The sequence below is a fragment of the Lutjanus erythropterus genome, chromosome 15 (genome assembly GCF_056507025.1).
Source record: "Lutjanus erythropterus isolate fLutEry1 chromosome 15, fLutEry1.hap2, whole genome shotgun sequence".
In the NCBI taxonomy this organism is placed as follows: Eukaryota; Metazoa; Chordata; class Actinopteri; order Lutjaniformes; family Lutjanidae; genus Lutjanus; species Lutjanus erythropterus.
Genome location: NC_139331.1, coordinates 17,187,938 through 17,207,558, shown reverse-complemented (window position 1 = coordinate 17,207,558; position 19,621 = coordinate 17,187,938). Strand labels below are relative to the sequence as shown.

General features: G+C 39.1%; 2 protein-coding genes across 2 annotated transcripts; one reads left to right on the top strand and one right to left on the bottom strand.

Annotated features, from left to right (window-relative positions):
• The first annotated feature begins 10,065 nt into the window (after positions 1-10,065).
• On the top strand, positions 10,066-13,820 carry mrps18a (mitochondrial ribosomal protein S18A). The gene is made up of 6 exons (XM_084737757.1): positions 10,066-10,247; positions 11,041-11,072; positions 11,568-11,672; positions 11,785-11,908; positions 13,132-13,204; positions 13,298-13,820. The coding sequence occupies exons 1-6, from the start codon at positions 10,100-10,102 to the stop codon at positions 13,440-13,442; spliced, it is 627 nt and encodes a 208-aa protein (XP_084593883.1). The 5' UTR covers positions 10,066-10,099; the 3' UTR covers positions 13,443-13,820.
• A 57-nt stretch (positions 13,821-13,877) lies between these two features.
• Positions 13,878-19,580, bottom strand: rsph9 (radial spoke head component 9). The gene is made up of 5 exons (XM_084737758.1): positions 19,078-19,580; positions 18,827-18,992; positions 17,624-17,753; positions 17,232-17,378; positions 13,878-14,168 (listed from the first exon to the last, which is right to left on the bottom strand). The coding sequence occupies exons 1-5, from the start codon at positions 19,302-19,304 to the stop codon at positions 14,008-14,010; spliced, it is 831 nt and encodes a 276-aa protein (XP_084593884.1). The 5' UTR covers positions 19,305-19,580; the 3' UTR covers positions 13,878-14,007.
• Positions 19,581-19,621: the final 41 nt, after the last annotated feature.

Sequence of the window (19,621 nt, the reverse complement as noted above, 5' to 3'; positions counted from 1 at the left end):
CCCTTTAAATGTTTTTATTTCATGCGAATGGAAAGAATGAAACATGTGAGTGTGCCTCCACTGGATGACAAAGCAGTCATTGGAAAAAGTAGCTCTTCCTCTGACTGTTAAGTCCTGTGTTTGCCAGCGGTGGAATTTTACTGGAGAGTTTGCCTTGTGTTTGACTGGCCAGTCCTCATACATGCGAGTGAATGGGAGATGGAGGGACTTCAGGTTTGCTTCTTTTCAGCGTCCACTCTTTTGTTGCATCATGTTTCTTTGTGTTGAGAAAGAGTCTCCTAATTAAGCCAGATGCATAAAGACTGGAGAAACTCTTGACTGATTGACGTCTCAATGTGGCATGCATGGCAGACCGGACACACACACACACACACGCACACACACACACACACACGCACGCACGCACGCACGCATGCACACACACACACTAAGTCAAGTTTTTACATTCTTATTCAGGGGATAAGATGTATTGGACATGGTGTTAAAAATACAACAAAAAGAGGGTAATAATAATAAGAAAAAAAAGACGGTCTCAAGTTGTTTCCATGAAAGACCCTCGACTCAGAGAGGAAGAGAATGAGGGACAAAGATCATGCACCCCATCAGGGAGCCCACATAACATGTCTCAGTGGTGCAAGTGTTTCTCAGGTCTGAAAACACATTGCTGGGGAGGAAAAGTCATTAACTGTCTCAGTTTTTATTCCAGAGATTGGAGACATTTAATTACTTCATTAATAATGTTCTTTTTGGGGGGTTGTTTGCAGGAGCCAAAGTACAGTGGGGATGGTTGAAACACAGACCTTTTCTCTTGTAACACAGAAACATGCCACACAAAGTCCACACAAAGTACATCACAGTCCACAGCTGAAAACTAGCCTGATCTTTTGCCAGTTGCAGCAGAAAAAAATGATGTCTTAATACAAAACAGAAAGATTTTTTTTTCAGTTTTAAGGTAGTGTAATGTATTTGTATAAGATTATAAATGTATATTATCTGGTGTATGTTTAATTTATCTCTGTTGCTACCCAGGGTAAAGTTGACAGAGACAGAGGAGGGACTAGAAAAACATGGTGTTACTTCAGTTGCTGTTATTAAAGATGTATTTCTCATTTGCTTCGAGAACTAAGTGAAGCATTTACTTGCATTATATGCCAGAAATATTAAGGACTTATTTGTTTTGTAGTGGATTTATTGAACCATCACTTTTACTCCAACAGAGAGGAGCAAAAGTACAAGGTCAAACTCTTGCATCCAACTCATTTATCCAAAATTTAAAATAACATTCAGTATTGGTAGAGCACATGTGTATGTTGTGTATAATGAAACATGGTTACTATAAATGCATTTTTGTGTACTCCAAGAAATAACAAATGAACTCATTTGTGGAACAGGATCAGTTTATTTTCAAGGGTTATATACAAAACTAGTACCTCGTCTGCCCCATTAGATGCAATAACTGAACCTACTTGACCCATAAATTGTCAAAATTGTGTCTAGTCTCCTTGATAATATCCTACTGAATGTGTTTTATTATCTAATCCTCAAGGTCTCCTGACTGACAGGCTAACTGACTGCTGCAGCAGGGCGGCTGTCTGCAGAAGGTGAGAGGCAGTCAAACAGTGTCAGTCGAGCGCAGCTGCACCTGAAAATCACCACTGCCCCCTGCTGGGCTCCACCTCTCCATAAACTTTAGCCTGCTTTCTGTGCATTCTATACTATTCAATATATTCACCCAATATATTCAGTCAGAGAAAGGGAAACGGATTAAGGAGGGTGGAGTAAGACCTGAAGTGACCTCGTGTAACACTGTTTTTCCTTACAGGCCAGGTGTGGTTCACATAAAGGACGGGCGTAGAGCAGCCAGATATGTTCTGCTCTCACAAAAAACTTAGGCTGTTCCACACAACTTGTGACCTTTTGACAACTCAAGTCTTACTATCCATTGGTGAATTCTTCTTAAAAATATCCTCAAAGAACCATTATTTCAATAAATATATAAACTTTGCTATGCTTTACTTTGATACAAGCCCCATTGTGTGTTGTGGTTTATAAAGGTTATAAGCAGTGCAGGTAAAGTAGTTCACATTTTGTTGAAACAAGTATGTTAAGTTTTGTGATGTTAGATAAGAAAGGCAACATTAAATTAAGCTGACAGATTTCACAATAGACTTTGACGTGAATTTCTAACCCATACAAAGAGAGAAAGAATGGCACATATTGAGGCCACGCTGAGATAAGCAGAGCAGTGATGAAATGAAAAGTGGTGAAATAAGCATCAGAGTTTGCAGCCCAGAGTGACGTGAGCTGGAAATGTCTACAAAATGTATTCTCCACAGACATCAATGAAAAAAAACTAGCCCTAGTATAAAGTGAGAAGCAACAGCAGCCAAGAATCCTGCTGGGTTTGTTTGGTTACAAACAGTTTACTCAAAGACACCATGGCAACACATCTCACAAATAAAAAATGGAGCCAAAGCTATCATAAGTTTAGGACACAGTCAGATCAAGGCTTTCCCACAGAAAACGATAGAGAATAATCCTGCTGTGACTGACGATTTTATTATAGTGATGAACACATAATTATCACCCACATCTACAGCTCCTCAGCTTCACGAAGCTTTTTAGCTTCTTTCAGCTCATTGTTTTGGTTTTACAACCTGCAGCTTTCTAAAAAGTTCACTCTCCTGACACTGATCGGTTTCATACGGAAAAGTATTGGGTCATGGTATAAAGAAAAAATGAGAAGATCAAGTTTTTTTTTAATTTTTCATTTGAATGAAACTGAAAAGTCAGTGCCAGGCATAATCAATCAGATGATTTTTAAAAATGTTGAGGTTGGAATGACGAGAATACATTGAAATGCCGGGAATAAAACTGAATTGTTGAAATAATTTGAAATCTCAAGAACAAAGCTGAAATGCAATTTTAAAAATAAAGTTGAAATAGTGTTTTGACTTTATTCCCAACATTTTCACTTTCATTCGAAATGCAAAATAAAGTTATCTTTCTCCTCTCATTTTTTTCTTACACTTGGGCCGACTCTTCCGTAGTAGCATTTTCATTCACCGCAGGCAACTTTTTTCTGTAAAAATTCTAATAAACCTACTGTACCATTTCCAGCTGGCATCAGGCAACAGATACACAAAGTCAGCATGTAGCTGCTGAAAATAGTGAAACTAAAGAAGCAAATATTTCCATCAGGAAAGGGTTGAGACCAATACAGAGCAAAAGTAAAGTGAGAATTTTTCCAGGTGGCTATAAACAAGACAGTAAATGGATGCTAATGTGACTTTTTAAGGCAATCTTATGCGAATGTTGCGTTTACCGTATTTTGTGCAGCTGAATCATTGACAAAGCATCTTGATCTCCTCCTGGTGGCTGGCTGCAGTATATGTCAGATATCCTGCTGCCATGCACCTAACTGAGTCATCAATGTACACACTACATATTTTTTTTTCTAACATGGTTTCTGTCAGTTGAGGTAGTTCTAATCACACTGATGTATGTTCAAGTGTTAATTTTTCAAGCAAATTTTGTTTTAATTAGTTATTTGATGCTATAAAAAGAGGTTTTCACGTTATGATTGAGCTGCGTTCTGCTCATGATTGAGTCAGTTGACTGTGTGGGTAGGAATTCAAAATTGGCTCAATCCCTGGTCACTCCTGTGCTTACTCTAGCACCAAATAACATCATCAGCACAAGATGACAGAACTTGTATCCAGGATATTTTGGCATCGTTTTTTCAAAGTCATCCATCTTTATTTATGTCAGTGTTCTGAATTTGATAGATCAGCTTGAAGAGTTAAATTCATGAATACATTATAAGCCAGAAAAGTTAGCAATTCCAGCAAATGAAGAAAAAAAAAGTGGCCTTTCCTTTAATTTAAATGGTCAGCTAATAAGTCATATGACCACCTGAAGGCAGCCTTTTAGAAAAACAGGACTGCCGTTGAGTGGAAACCATCTGGCCTATGTGAGAATGCCGCTAAAGGCATCATGGCAACATGCACAAGGAGGAAGTTAAGAGCAGTGGCAGCCATGGTGGGAAACTGATCTGGGCAGCGCTGCACAAATCAGCACAGCATGAGACTGCCATGTATCACATTAAGACATCCTCCAGAGCCGATATGAATCACCGGTTACATTTTTCTGTTGTTGTCCCGACAGGTGAAATATGATTCTGTCATCAAAAACAGATGGAGTGAAAAGAATTCCAGGTCAGACTTTTAGCTGTCTCTTCGTTCTGCTTGGACTCCCCCCCTTGCTTTAATTGACTTCCTTGTTCCGAGCTACTGGGGGTGACCCTTTAAAAGGTCAGACAAACACAACTCAACCGAAGGAGACTGGACCTCAGGAGGTGCAGCAGCAGCACCAGTTCCAAACTGAAACAAAAACCACATCCCAGCAAGAAGAAAGAGAGTACAAACTGTTTTCAAACATTTGAAGAGGACCACTCAGGAGCCAAGGAGCTATTTGCATCACGGGCGATGCAACCTGCATGAAGATTATACTGACTCCAAGGACTGCTCGTCATTCATAAAGTGTGTATATGCTGCAGAGCATGTGTTTGTGTGTATAGGTGTAGATTTCACAGGGGGTGGATAGGACAGGCCCCCCTTAATATTTATAACATGAATTTGTGGCCCCCTTTGGAAGATTTCCCAACAATAAAAACATGAAAGTAGCAGAAGACTTGTCTTAGAGCTGTTATATATTTTATATTTTGAATTGTCACCTGGCACCTGTATTTTGTGTTTTCCTTTACACAAATAACACCATAAATTGATGCAGAAATGATGGAAAATGTTGCATAAAAATTACCAGAATACAGTAAAGCGCTCAAAATATCTTGGGGGAGGAACCTTGCCTAATATTTGCCCTCCCCAGTGTTGGAACTAAGCCCACATCCCTAGTGTGTGTGTGTATTTACGGGCATGCCGAGTATGTGTGTGTATGTGTGTGAGAGAGGAGGATAGAAGCTGGTGCTGTCAGAGGGCCAAGTGGAAGAGAAAACTGGGATAAGAGCCTCTTCAAAGAGCGGTGAATTTGTTGAAGAAGGCAGTGCCATTTAGCACGTACACCCAAATAAGAGCGGGAAGGGGAGTGGGTGAGAGGGCTGAGAAACTGAGGAGGGTGAGAGGGGAGGACTGGTTGATACTTGAATGGATGAAGATTCATGGCACTGGCAAGAAAGCTTTACCCAACATCAGAGCAAAAAAAAAAAACAAAAAAAAAAACAAAAAAAAAAAACACACACTGGATGTCACTCTTAACCTCGATCTCCACTCCCTGGTCGATGAAACCTGTGTCTCGGTTTCCAGCTGTCTGCTTTGCCAAGCTTCTTCCTTCTCACCTCATTTTGCAAGCAGTGGGGGGCTTTAACCAAACCCATTCCCTTGAAATAGGCTAATTGTGTTCAGTTGACTTCCTTGGATGCAACAGCCCTTACAAGTTAATCACCCAGGAAAGCCTCTTAGTGACAGCTATGCCTTAATTGCATACCAGACTGTGCCCATCAATTTGGATGGCAGCAAATCCACACATTCCAGCTGCATGGGAATGAGACGTTCTGTCGAAACACGTTCGGTTCTCACTGAGAGAAATCTTACACAGTCAGATTGTGTAATTCAGTGATTTTGATTAAAGGTACCACCCCAAATTCAGCTCCTCGGATCCCACACTGTTGCTGTTATGATCCTCTCGCAGGGGGTTTTTGTGTTTAGACTCTTCAGCAGCAGCTATCACCAGGGGCCCTTCAGTCTTCACCAAAACATTCAAGTCAAAACAAACTGACCAGTGTGACAGTAAAAGCGGAATGTGGTGCGGTGGGCTCGTTTTGTTTTTGTGCAATGTGACCGTACCCACTCATCTTCGCTCTGGTCCCAGCTCCTCTGCTCGCTCCATGCTGCGTTTTCGCAGTTTATCCAGGGAAGCGGGGGTGAAAACGCTAACCTTTTCCACACAGCAATAACTTCCCACCATGACATCGAACCAACATTGCTTCAGTGTCCCTCAGCGCTCGCTGTGAAAATGTCAGACCAGTTCTTTTCATCTGAGGGAAATCCTATCTGATTTACTCTCCCCCCTCTTCTGCAGCTGAGGCGCCTGTTTGTACAGGGCCATGTTTCATTTGAATATCAAAGCCTGTGAGGAGGTGGCCAGACACTTTAAATGCCATTTTTTGGGTTTCTCTCAAGGAATGTGACTGCTTAAGTGTCCTTGACGAAGGGACCTGATCACTGAGACAATGCTTCCTTTGTGGCGGCGGGGTGACGGTAATCTCTATCTATCTTCGCTCTGCTTCGTAGACGTGGCGGACACAGAAGGCCATTTGCATCTCAGTGTGCAGCTCCTTTAGACTCCACGGTTGAGATGGCATTTGAGAAATTGTTCACATTTTGGGACATGAATCCAAACGGTGAACGTGCTCCTGGCATGCCCTGCTTGTATTTACCAAGTTTTCACAATGAACCACACTGAACCAACTGTTAAGGAGACACACAAGAGGAAAGTTCAGTGGTTCCTTTTCTAGCTGTAGCCCCCCTGAATAACCAGGTTGGTGACTCCCCAAACAGATCCATATTGGAGAAAATCAGGGTGATATTTTCAAAAAGCTGGCGTTTGAGAAGCCAGTGCCACCTTGAGTAACAGCCTCCATTTCCTGTCCAGTCTCCTGAGTCTTGGGCTGGAATACTTTTTCTGAGAAGTCAGTGCTCCATTGTAGTCGTTCCGAACTGACGATATCTGCTTGGTGGAGTACGATCCTGTGAAGCAAAAGCACCAGAATGGGAGGATAACATGCACACTTTGAGTTTCACACACTAAATAAAATCGATTCTAAGGCAAATCAGAATCAGATATACTTTATTGATACCTGGGAAGAAATAGTTCACGTTACAGATGCTTCCATTCAAGAAAAGAAAAATATATGGCACAGAGACAAAATGGCAATAATAGATAATAGAATACAATATACACCGATCAGGCACCTGCCTAATATTGTATTGGTCCCCCTTCTGCTGCCAAAACAGTCATGTCATTAAAGAGCGAGTATTGCTGAGAGCCACTTTCTGCCTTTCATTCTGTGCTGCTAGACACAATATTTTATCTAAGTCTCCACAACTACCTGGCAACCCCAGAAATCATTTCACCCAACCTTGAAAGTTGGGTGTCCCAACCTCCAGGTTGAGAACCACTGCTCTGCAATACCACAATTGTTTCTGGAATCTTCACTTTCTTGATACGGGCATCAGTAACACAGATCTGAGAAACCATAACATCCCTTTTACCAATTAATTAGTGAAATATCAGAAAATAAACGACAAAGACGTCCACTGTCTAGATCCCTCTATTCCTCTATTCTAGTCCTAGAAGCTTAAAGCTTATTGCTCTAAACAAATACAGGTTTCTGTTTACATGAAGTGTTTCCAATTAATATGCACTCTGAGTACTCTTGTAGGTCTACAAAAGTGAGTGTCTTTCCATCCTCATAAAACTTTTTTGAAGCTGCTTTTTGAATACATCCCCAATTCCAAAATGTTGGGATTCTGTGTAAAATACATTTTTTGACATATACTCAACTGAAATCAATACAAAGACAATATATTTAATGTTTTCCATTATTAGCCTCATTTATTTTTGTAAATATATTATATATAATATTGTTGTATTGTATTGTTGTATATATTGTAATTATTGTATGCCTGCATCACATTTCAAAAAAGTTGGGATGGGGCATCCAAACACTGATAGAGTTGCAGAATGCCAAAAAAACAAACAAACAAACAAACAAACAAACAAACAAACAAACAAACAAACAAACAAAACACCTATTTGGATCATTTGACAGGTTAATTGGTGACAGGCTTGGTTGTGCACAAGCAAGGACTGGACGAGGTTCACCACTGTGTGAAACACAATTGTATTATCACAGTGCTCACTCATTCATGTGCATCCTCATTTGGTGCAACAAACAAAACAGCCCTCCCAGTTTGTGCACATTGCTCTGTAGCAGTACGGGTGGTCAAAAACTCCACAGGGTACAATTAATTCCAAAAGGACCTCATGACCGGATCTACTTACAAACATCAGTTTAAGGAGGAACACATAAATGAGCAAAGATAGTAAATGGAGAGAATGTCTTAATTACAATTCAGTTTGTTTGTCCTTTTTTTATTCGTTCTCATTCTCACTGTTAAAATCATATTGACAGTTTCCTAATGACTAGATTTGATTTCACAGTATAAACTACATTTTATTTCATTTATCTATAGTATTTTATTACCAATTGCGATTTATGTTATTTTTCTTAATGTTGTTCTTTACAATTGTCTTTATTACAGTAATTATAGTTTGGCAATACATGTCAAATTTCATGCTAAAACTGATGGCCAATTAAATAATTTTGTTTGGAAAAGTGAGACCTACCCTGAGGACAAAATATATATAGAATATATATATAATATATATATAACCCATTTCATACATGTGTTTTACTAAAAAAGGATTTTCCATTGTTGCAGCCTACCTCTGCTTTCTTCATGCTTTATTTTTACAAACAGATGAGCCTGAGATAACTCCTGTAAAAACATGACAACTGGACAATGACATAGTGTTCTTGTGATAACACTATCAACCATCAACCTTTCTTTATCTTCTCCGAGTCTCTTTATCTAGACATGAAGGATCTACCTGTATCTTCTATTTTCTGCAACAAAAGTTTGGCATGTTCCTACACTGCTCCTCTAGGTGCCTCTCATACTTTCATCTGATGAATGTGGCATGGATGGAGGTATGAACAGTGAGCCTTTGTTATGAGCTCTGAGCATCCAAACAAAAGCAACACAGGGATTAAAGTATCTGTAGGATCCAAAGATGCATGCTGCAGTTTATCGTATCAACTGCAGGATTTATTTTTCACTGGCACGTTAGGTTTAAATCTTCCATGCTATAACTACGCTGGTCTAATGAAATAATGGCTGCACATCATACGACTTTTGGTTTATCTCGCCCTCTCTTTCTCTTTTGTCAGCAGACAATGTGAAAACTACAAGAAAATAAAAGAAATAAAAAGTTTCACATATACTCTCAGTAATTTTCAAAGTCATTTTAAAGTCTCTCAAGCTAGTGTCTGTTGATAAAACAGGCCCCAACATATTTAGCACAACAGAAAACATATTGCATTGTCCTTGTAAAGGCACATCAACATACATTAAACACAAACATGAAACAAATAAAAGTGCAAAACTACAACAAATTACATCTCTTTGACCATTAAGAATATGGTCATTTTGGAGCCATAAGTCTTTCCTCTGCAGCCACGTTGGTTCTTCTTGCAGCTATGCTGGTTCTGATAATGCCACACTTCTGCCTTCAACTAAACTCTGGTCATGTGGACTGTTACACTATACATCAAAATTCAATCTAAGCTAAAGAGTAGCATTATATTTTTTTATTTATCACATTTTTGTCATTTTTAATGGCTTTCTAATCTCAAATAATCACGTATTTATGACAGAAACATATAAGCCTAAAATGAAACATGTCTCTTAAGCAATTACACTTGCAGACAAATACATTCTAGTTTACAATTATTTCTCTCAGGGCTTTAAAAACTCTCTGTGATCTGGATGACACTGTCACCTTTTCCTGGGCGTTTTCCCTAAATAGAGACTTTTCAACATTCCATGTCTTCATTGCTTTTCACCCTTGTGTGTAATTTTGTTAGATTTTGCAGTTTGTTTTGTGGGTAACTGTAATTAATTAGATTTTGATCTTGGCTCACAATGTGTTTGTCCTTTGAGGCAAAGCTGATGATAAATTATCATAAAGTCTATAATTATATTTATCTGGACTTGAAAAGGAATTTCCTCTTGGTCATGCATCTGTTTTTATCGAGCAAGTTTATTAAATATAAACGAATATCAAGGGCGGACATTATTTAAGTTGATTTGTTTACGTGTGTAACCCACTTTGTGTTGCAATTTGTCTTTCAACGGTCTTCACCACCACCGATGTAATAAGATCTCCTCACCGTGGGTGTCGCTGTTCTTATTCTCGCGATAACAGAAAGGATCGAGACGAAGGTCAAGAATTAAAGATGGCGGCCCGCAGTATGTTGAGGTCTGTGTGGACCTCGTTTGTGGGATTAAAATCAGGTGCCACATGTGCCAACGTGAATGTTCAACAAAGGATAAATGTTCCCCAGCTCTCGGTTTTAACCTTTCAGAGCAGAGGGATCCGACAAGGTGAGACTTCTCCGTAAACGTTAAGGTTTTAGCCCAGCAGTGGTCGAGGAGCTAGCTAGCTAACGTCTGCATGTCAACGTAAAGACATTGACAGTGATTAGAGACACCTTAGCTGCTATTTCATCTTATGAACTACAACATGCACCTCCCCAACAACATTTCAGTATATAGTTGTTTGCCAGAAGCCACACTGCATCTACTGATGGAGTTTCTTTTTCTTGAAAATAAAAATGGTCACTGATCAAAAGCAAAGTAAAAGTACAGACAGAGGAATGTGTCATACCACAATTAAGTTGAGTAATTGAGTAGTTGACTAAAAGAAAATTTGCCAACTATTATGAAAATGAATTGTATGTAATTTCCTCTGTGTTTCCAAGCAACAATGTCAAACATTTGCTGGTTCTGGCTTCTCAAATGTGAGGATTTGTTCCTTTTCTTCGTCATTTATGAGAGTACATGAAGGGTCTTTGGATTTTGAACTGTTGGCGGACAAAAGAAGCAAATTGAAGAAGTCACTTTGGGGTCTGAGAAACTGTGAAGAGCATTTTCAAACTTTTATTCCTTTTTTGACATTTTATAGACTGAAGAATTGAGCAATCAAGTGTTACACTAATCTGCAGATTAACTGCTAATCAAAATAATCATCAGCTGCAGCCCTAACCTAATTATAACCAACGATAATTTGGCACAATAATCACTTAAAATGTCTATCGAATACCAGGAAGGCAGGAGAGAAAAATAGTAATATATATATTTACTCCTGATCTAACATAATATAATGTCTGTTTTGCAGTGGTGGAGAAGAAAGATGGTAAAACAACAGTGGTAAGTAAAACCAGCCTGTATTGTGAAACTGAAAATTATATTCTACAGGCAACTTATCTTGTAGTATTTTGGTTTTATATACATAGCCTATAACATTACCATTTTTAACACATTAAATAACAAAACATACTTTACACTGTTTGCTGAGTGTATCGCAACTGTAAGTTTCTATCTGTGTGTAGCAGGGTCTTCCAGGGTGGATACATTTTACACAGCATGACACATTTTAAAGAAGTCAGCTTAGGGTTAAGATTACATCATTGCAACCTTGAAAGCTACACAAAGCGCTGAAGTGAAAGTTTCATCATGTTTTCAAAGGAGAGGCACTGTTAGTTGTGGGGAGGAACACTACAACCAACAGTTAGATAGGATTGTAGGAGAGAAAGGGAGTCATGATTAAAAAATACTTACAGCACGTGTAAATATTCAGTCATCAGTGATGAGGAACCTACCATTATCATTACACTAACTGTAGTCATGTTAATTGTCTCTCAGATGGAGGGACAAATACTGGACGTTCCATCAGGACCAGAGCCTCCAAACCCCACAGCCAAGTGTCCGATCTATAGATGGAACCTGCAGAACAAATACAACTATACGGTAAATTTGTCTGCAAGTACATGGTGATCAAATCATCTCAGACATTATGACAGTGCACGAGCTGTTTTAAAGTGCCTGCTTTTCTTTCTTGTGTTTTGTTGAACCCCTCTAGGACGTCTTGTTGCTCAGTCAGTTCATCAGGTCAGATGGAGGCATGTTGCCTAGGAGAGTCACTGGCCTCTGTCCAGAGGAACATCGCAAGATTGCCATCTGTGTGCAGATGGCCCACAGAGCAGGTCAGGGTTGCTGCCTGCCCCTTTGTTTCAGTATTTAAATCTTTGTCATCTTCAAACTCAAATTACCCTCACCTTCATTATCTGTTTGACACTGAGTACCTTAATGTACAAGTTTAAAATAATAGCAAGATTTCTGCAAATTTCAAGTAGGGTTCAGTGATGTAGATAAGCTAATAAATTCATTAACAGACTTTGCGATAGGAACATGGGAATTAAACATCATACAAGCCCATCTGACATGCAGTGAATAAGAAAAACATTTTGTTTATAAGCTCCATGCAGTCACACTGATAGGTCAAATGTTTGCATTTGATCTATCTGATGGAGCCCTGGATACATGTGTTCACAGCATTTAGCCAATCAATTGAAGCCATAGCTAATTGTCAGCAACCCTCAGATTCATTGGTGTCAGTTTGGTGGTGACTGTGAGGTTAGCTAGCATGATGGCTGAAGAAGGAAAAGAGAGTGAGGAAACTGTGAATGACAAAGACTTTTTGATGGAAGAAGACCAGCATTTTGCTATTTGGAGTCATTTTGAATTCAGGAGATACAAAGTGTTACAAGCACAAGTACTGTGTAAAAATGGCAGAGCAAACAAGCTAATATGCACACTTCAGTATTTGTTTATTTATTGCAAATCATGTGTTATCTTAATACTGAACAAAGTTGTAACACATCATAGATTTTCTTCATATTGTGCAGGCCTGAACCACATATTTATTGCAGACCAAAATATTGAAGCTGAATTTTACTGCCTGTTATGCTATATTGATTTTTCAGTACTGCAGGCCATGATTGTTTTAAGGGCCAAATAAGCACTAAATTACTTTTGCAACTAATACTTGGATTTGAGAAACTTCAATTAACAAATGTTTGGGACCTTTGCTTGGTAAATACTAAATCAATCAAAGTTGACAGTTTCCTGTTATTTGACTAACTGACACTGTTTATTGAAGTGCTCATTCCTAGTTGAATAGTGTGAATCCTAATATGTTCTAGCACAGTCTTGCTGTTGTACCTTTTTGGGCCTGCTTTATTGATGATTGGCTCTTTTACAGTGCAACTTGGTCTTTGTTCTTTTACGCTTTTTTAAAACTGGAAACTCCTATTCATCCGTGAGCAAAACAAGCAGTGACTTAGGTTATGGTTGATGCCCATGTGTGTGTATGTATGTATGTCTGTATTAAGTACATAAAAGTGACTTTGTTTTCTCTGTATTTGAGGTCTGTTGCCTGACCACAAACCCAAGCTTCCAGAGGACCATGTCCCAAAGAGGCCCAAACCACAACTTAACAGGTAATGTATGCATTATGTATATGTTTCTCACCATTATCTGTCAATCCTCGGGACAAGTCAATTAGCATTAATTTTTTGCTGTCTTTTGTACAGATACCTGACCCGCTGGTCCATCGACTCAGTGAAACCCATCTATAAAACTGGACTGAAGTGGTGTAAGAGGCGCATGACTGTTGGCCACCCAGCACTCAAGAACAATGTGCGTTACAGCGTCAAGCCCCTTTACATAAAACACTGAAGGACAGAAAGCCTGACGAATCACTGCAGCAACTGGATCAGAGCGGGTGGGCCCTTTTTATACAAGGGGTTCAGCTCCAAGTGGACTGACTTTTGTCATACTGCCCTGGGAAAAGGCCTAAAAGCTTCATCCATCTGTATTTATACTACCTTTTGTTTATAAAGCTGCGTCATGCTTTTAATGAATCATGCTGAGCCCCACCCAGAACCATCCATTCTGTCTCTGTTGGTTTTCAGAAAGCCCTTGAAGTGAACTCTGTGACAACTTAATGTGAGCATCAGCTGAGTCAATGTTACACTTTCAAAGTAGGTGGTATGTTGACTGTGTATACTCGAGGCAACACAGATGTGCAAATAAAATGCTCTCAACATGTGTTTACACTGTATAGAACCAGCCTTTGTGCACAAGAACTAAATGGAACAAAAAGAGCATGACTGTACTTCTTCAGTTTATTTTAAGGTAAGACAAACAAAAAGTCCTGCAATATGTTGCATTAATACATTTTGAGGATTGATGTAATTAAGCATGGGAGATTTCCAGCTTGAAATAAGTGGAAGATGTCTCTTTACAGCATGAAAGGGAGATCTAAGTTCTTGGCCCCATCACCGATATAGATGTATCCATGCTGTGGTGTCATTGGCACATGGTAGAAGGTCAGGCCGAGCCACAGCAGGCTGCGAAGCACGCACACTCTCCCAGCACACTGAAACTGAAGACTCCATGATCCTAGACACAAACAAAGAAGTCTTTTTGTAAACAATTTAAGTTAAATTCAGGCAGCTGCCATGTCTTGTTCTCTGACTGCGTAATTGAGCTGAATTAAAATCAAAGCTGCAGTAATCTTTCTCTTCAGGTCAAATAGATTACACTCTTCACATGCTAGAGGCAGCCAAGTTATACTTCAGTACATCAGTCCTTTGTGCTTATGATATCTACAATCTAACCTTTCTCAAGATGTCTAGGTGTGGCCATGAACCCAAGACCCAGGGAATTAAAAATAAGAACTGGATCTGCTACTATGTAAACATAAAAGCCCTTTTTTCACTAAAGGGAGATGATTACGGTAAATTTGACAGTTGTTGCACCACTTTTTTGGCAAACTACGTATGATGCAACTTTAAAAATGACTACAAGTTCAGTATCTAATATTTAACATGTGGTATTGTCAAAACTGTGCTGCTGCAGGAGAAGAAACGTAAGCCATTAATCAGGAGGTGGAAACAGTTTGCAGGATTTTTGTGGAAAAGAGGGAGAGCACAACTTGGGGTCTTGGAGGAAAGCACCTGTTTTTAGAGGAAATACATCATACTGCATTTCCCCAGAGTCCCATTTAAAAAAAAGTGTTAACTCTTTTCTCCTTTTCAGCGTGTTGCGTGTGATCTGATACCAAGATGGCTGCAGTGAGTGTGGCATAGACAGCTGTGTAATGTCTGCTGTAGTGATGACACTGCTGCTGACATCCGTATCAACTTGAGGAACACACACAAACATATACACATGTGGAAGCCCTCATAAATCAGACATCTGTTGTGTGTTTGGTTATGGGTGCTAAACATTTTTTTCTGTCTTTCACACACATACACTTGTACATACAGAGTCTCACGTTAACTACATTTACTGTGGCCTGCAGTGCATCCAGCGGAGCAGCTGACCACAAAACCTGCTCAATGCGACTGAGCATGACTAAATTCATATTATTCTTTTCACCATCTTCAACTTTTATTGTTTGCCTGCTGGATACTTTTGAACAGCTCAAATGTCCCATCAGTTTGAACACATAAACCTGAAAGACTTATCATTTCATGTGTTCAACTACATTACCACACAGTGATATATTAGACCAAAAAAAATAAGTTTCTCAAGAAAGCAAGTCTGCAAATTCATTGTCATATATTGCACTTAGATTTTGAATGTCTTTTTACAACACTAGATAGTATTTGTCAGAAGTAATTTGTCATAAATTACAAACCTCAATTTCAGAAAGTTCAGGCACTGTGTAAAATATAAACAAAGACAGTGCAATGGTTTGCAAATACTTTTTAATCTATATTCACTTGAATACAGTACAAAGAGAAGATATTTTATGCTTGAACTGTTTTTTTGTAAATACACACTTGTTCTTAATTTGATGTCTCCAACATGTTCCAAAAAAGTTGAGACAGGGACAGGGACATGTTTACAACTGCGTTGCATTTTTTTTTTTTCTTTTAACCACACTTAGTAAGCCTTTTGGAACTGAGATATGAATTGTTGAAGTTTTGAAAGTGAAATTCTTTCCCATTCCTGCTACTCTGGGATCTTCAACAGGCAGGCCAGTCTAGATGTCTCTGAAAAAGACATCTGGATGGCATCGTGTGTTTTTCCAAAACCTGTATGTACCCTTCAGGATTAATGGTGCCTTCATAAATTTGCAAGTCACCCATGATGCTATGGACACTAACGCACGCCCAATACCATCACAGTTGCCGCCTTTTGAACTTTGTGCTGGTATTAATCTGGATGGTCCTTTTTAGCCAGAGGACACAACGGTCATGATTTCCAAAAACAGTTTGAATTGTGTGCTGTTAGGCAACAGCATACGTTTTCACTTTGCGTTGGTCCATCTCAGATGAGCTCAGGCCCAGAAAGTTCATTGACGTTTCTAGATGTTTTTGATTGATGCAGTGATAAACTATGTTACTGACAATGGTTTTCCAGAGTGCTTCAGAGCCCATGTAGTAATATTCTTGATACAGTCATGTCGGTTTTTAATGCAGTGCAGCCTGACGGGTCAAAGGTCATGAGATTTCAATGTTGGTTTTCGACCTTGCCCCTCATGTGCAGAGATTTCCTAGATTCTGAATCTTTTAATGGTATTATGGATTCTAGATGGCGGAATTCCTAAATTCCTTGTAATTTTGTGCTGAAAAACGTTCTTAAACTGTTGGGCCCATGCAGTTTTCACAGAGCAGTGAATTTCTCCCCATTCATGCTTGTTATCGACTGAGTCTTGCAAAGATGCCCCTTTTGATACCCAATCATGATACTATCACCTGGAATGTTCTTAAACAGGTGTTTTCTGGGCATCCCACAACTTTCCCAGTCTTTTGCTGAAACATGTTGCAGGCATCAGAATCAGACTTCCCATGCACTGTAAGTTTTTATCCATTTTTTTTTGTATCACTCAATTTCATGGGGAAATGATGATAGTAGAATTATCTGTAGTTTTCTCTGGGGAACTTGAGTCCAGACTCACAGTAGGTGGGCCCTGAATCCCACAACCCAGATATTTCTAATCTAGCATTAATCGTCTGGTTATCAGACCACTGTAAAAATAATGGACAAAGTTGAAGGGAAATTCTTCCAACACATTCCCAGAAAACGTATTCCATCTGGTAGGGGGGCGGACATTAGACATTTTAGGAGTTTGTTTAATCATTTTACCATTAAAATGATTCAGTTGTTGGAAGAAATGCCTCTTGAGTTTCAGTCAGTCAAATCACCATAATGGGTTGTGTTAAAATCACGCATCATTTAGTTGCAATGTACCATGGTAGGTGGAACATGATCAAGAAAAACCACTGGTATTGACCATGTTTAGCTGTGTGTTAATGGATCCAGATCATAGGATGAGCTTTTTCTGCACTGGTTTCCTTTACTTGTTTTCTTAACACCTTAAAGGTCAGTGTTGGTAAGAAAAAGGTCTAGCTGAAGATGTGTTCATGCACTTTGCAATAAATCTTGTATGATACGATATATCTATGTGATTAAACAACTGGTGTAGTGTAGGGTAGACTGAACTTTTTTTACCTGTAGGAATGTCATCACTCAGTACGTTCAGGAAGTCAATAGCTGGGTTCAAATCACCCAGTTCCAGGATGGATTTCTTCTTCAGATTTTTTGGTTTGCTGAAGTGAAAGAAGTTGTTAAGCTTCCCCGATTCTGAGTGAGACAGACCTGAGGAGAACAGCGCACATTTACATGTAATTCAAATTGTATTGCAGCAATGATAATGTAAGCATACAGTGAAACAATGCCAGAATCTAAATAGACATGCATATATATATGCTTCACAAAACAGGACTATAAGATTAACCATATAATTTTGAGAAATGTTATGAAAAACTTACAATGTCACTTAATAAATCCCTTTAATTTAAACCATGCTTTATGAAACACCTCAGGGTCAGTCACATATTTACCACCAAAGCTGCGATTGATCTGGACGAGGCCATGTCGACTCTTGATGAAGGCACCACGTGGTACCACGGACACTTCCTCATCGATCTGATGAATTGTCACCACCAGCCGGCTCTCCTCATTGACTTTTGTCTGAAACCGAGAACAGTTCATCACCAAGCAGGAATTTCATGACTATATAGACAGAGTTGGGATCAGCCAGAAAAAAGACAAAAAAAAAACAAAACTGAAAAACCTCAGCTTTTGGATTTAGGCTGCAACAGACCTTTTTCACAGCAGCCATATTGATGAAACAGTAGCGTAAACACAGGTGTTATGATACTAATTAAGATCATGTTCCATTTAGTATCGCAGAGCTTTTCCAGTGCACAGTAGAAACACTCTGACTCTATTTGATCAGGATGCAACACAACCATAATTTGTGTCACTGGTAACATCTGGACTTAATCTATTCATCTATACACTATTTCATGTCAAAATGGCTGCTGTGAATAAGGTCTGTTCTCATTTGCACTAATTTTTCATGAAGCCTAAATATATCTGTTGGCAAAATTGGGACATTGTCTCTTCTGCAGTTCTGTTTTCTTTTTTTACTGCAGATTTAATTTTCTTCCCACATCCATCTTTATTTTCGCTATAGTCATAGCTCTACTGCATAATACTGTGCCTAAATATTTTTCTTTAGATACCAGTAAATGGATGTACTTATATTTATAAACTACTTACAGGATAATCTAATACTTTTTCTTGTTCTGATGAAGTACATAAAATCCAGGCATTTTACCCCAGAATGTAGGTCAACCTCACAGAAATTACAACATAAACAAACACTACATTTTGTGTCTTATGTTCCGAATGGTTGGTTCATTTGTTTAGTGTTACTTGCAGTTTTTGTTGCTACTCTGGTTTCTGGTCTGTTTTTCGAAATAATGGTGTCTTGTCTGTCTTGTCTTGTCCACTTGGGTTGCATTACTCGTGCATGACACAAAAAATAAAAATCAAATCAAACCAACTCAATCTTAAAACCTCTGACAGGTTATACGTTATATTTGTCTAGAACAGTTGAAATAGTTTCTGTTGCAATTTGTGTGGGGTCATGTGTGATAATGCCTGCACTATAATACCACTTGGTCCATGTGACTTGGAGGCACTTGGTCTTGAGTTTCACCTGCCAGCTCAATATTTTCACTGTGCTCAGTTTTCACAGTATTGATCATACTTACCACTTCCCTCTCTCCCTGCCTGTGGATCTCAGCCTGCTGGTAGATATGTGTGGGGTCTCCTGTGAAACGACCCTTTGCAGCTCTCGACACGTCCACGATCATAGAGGGTGTGGCAGGCGGCAGCAGGGACCAGTCCATGCAATTGAAGCTGGAGACAACACATCAAACGACATTCCAACACTTATTTCACAGTCAAAAATTAGCTATAGCGAAACAGATTAAGGCTATCTTACCTATACAGACTCTTCTTATCGTTCATCTCATCTTTTCCTATCCCTTGAACGATAAAATAATCCTCCTTTAATCCCAATATTTTGCCCCAAAACAAAACTCGGTCGACCTTATAGTTTTTCTTAAGGATCACCAAAGAAGTCTGCAGAGCGGTTCTTTGTTCAACGGTTAAAATGTGTCCACTACCGGCAACGAGCTCCAAAGAATAGTATAACGAATCAGAGTCCATTGTTTATGTGACACACGACTTTAAATTGGATACTGTAACGTTATTTAGCTCTAGTGTTTTAAAGTAGCTAGCTGCTAGTTAACACAACAGACTCTAGTTTGGTTGCTAATGACAACAAAAGTCAGGCAGAAGGGATCTCTACAAAGATCTCGCGAGAGTCTTAATTTTAACCCAAAATTATGATGAGTCTCTCACCCTGACTAAGTGTTTTCTGTCACTAGATATACCCAGATATTAACCACAGCGTTGTCGCATTATCAAACATTACTGGTTGGTTTTACGTGCACAATGAAGAGACAACGCAAACAAATCTCGCG

Bases quoted from the DNA above. Each gene is read 5' to 3' on its own strand.
- rsph9 (XM_084737758.1), bottom strand. From the start codon at position 19,304: ATGGACTCTGATTCGTTATACTATTCTTTGGAGCTCGTTGCCGGTAGT. The intron at 18,993-19,077 runs GTAAGATAGCCT...TGTTGTCTCCAG, and splicing joins GATAAGAAGAGTCTGTATAG to CTTCAATTGCATGGACTGGT. The intron at 17,379-17,623 runs GTAAATATGTGA...TGTTCTCCTCAG, and splicing joins GATCAATCGCAGCTTTGGTG to GTCTGTCTCACTCAGAATCG.
- mrps18a (XM_084737757.1), top strand. From the start codon at position 10,100: ATGGCGGCCCGCAGTATGTTGAGGTCTGTGTGGACCTCGTTTGTGGGA. The intron at 10,248-11,040 runs GTGAGACTTCTC...TCTGTTTTGCAG, and splicing joins GAGCAGAGGGATCCGACAAG to TGGTGGAGAAGAAAGATGGT. The intron at 11,909-13,131 runs GTCAGGGTTGCT...TCTGTATTTGAG, and splicing joins GCAGATGGCCCACAGAGCAG to GTCTGTTGCCTGACCACAAA.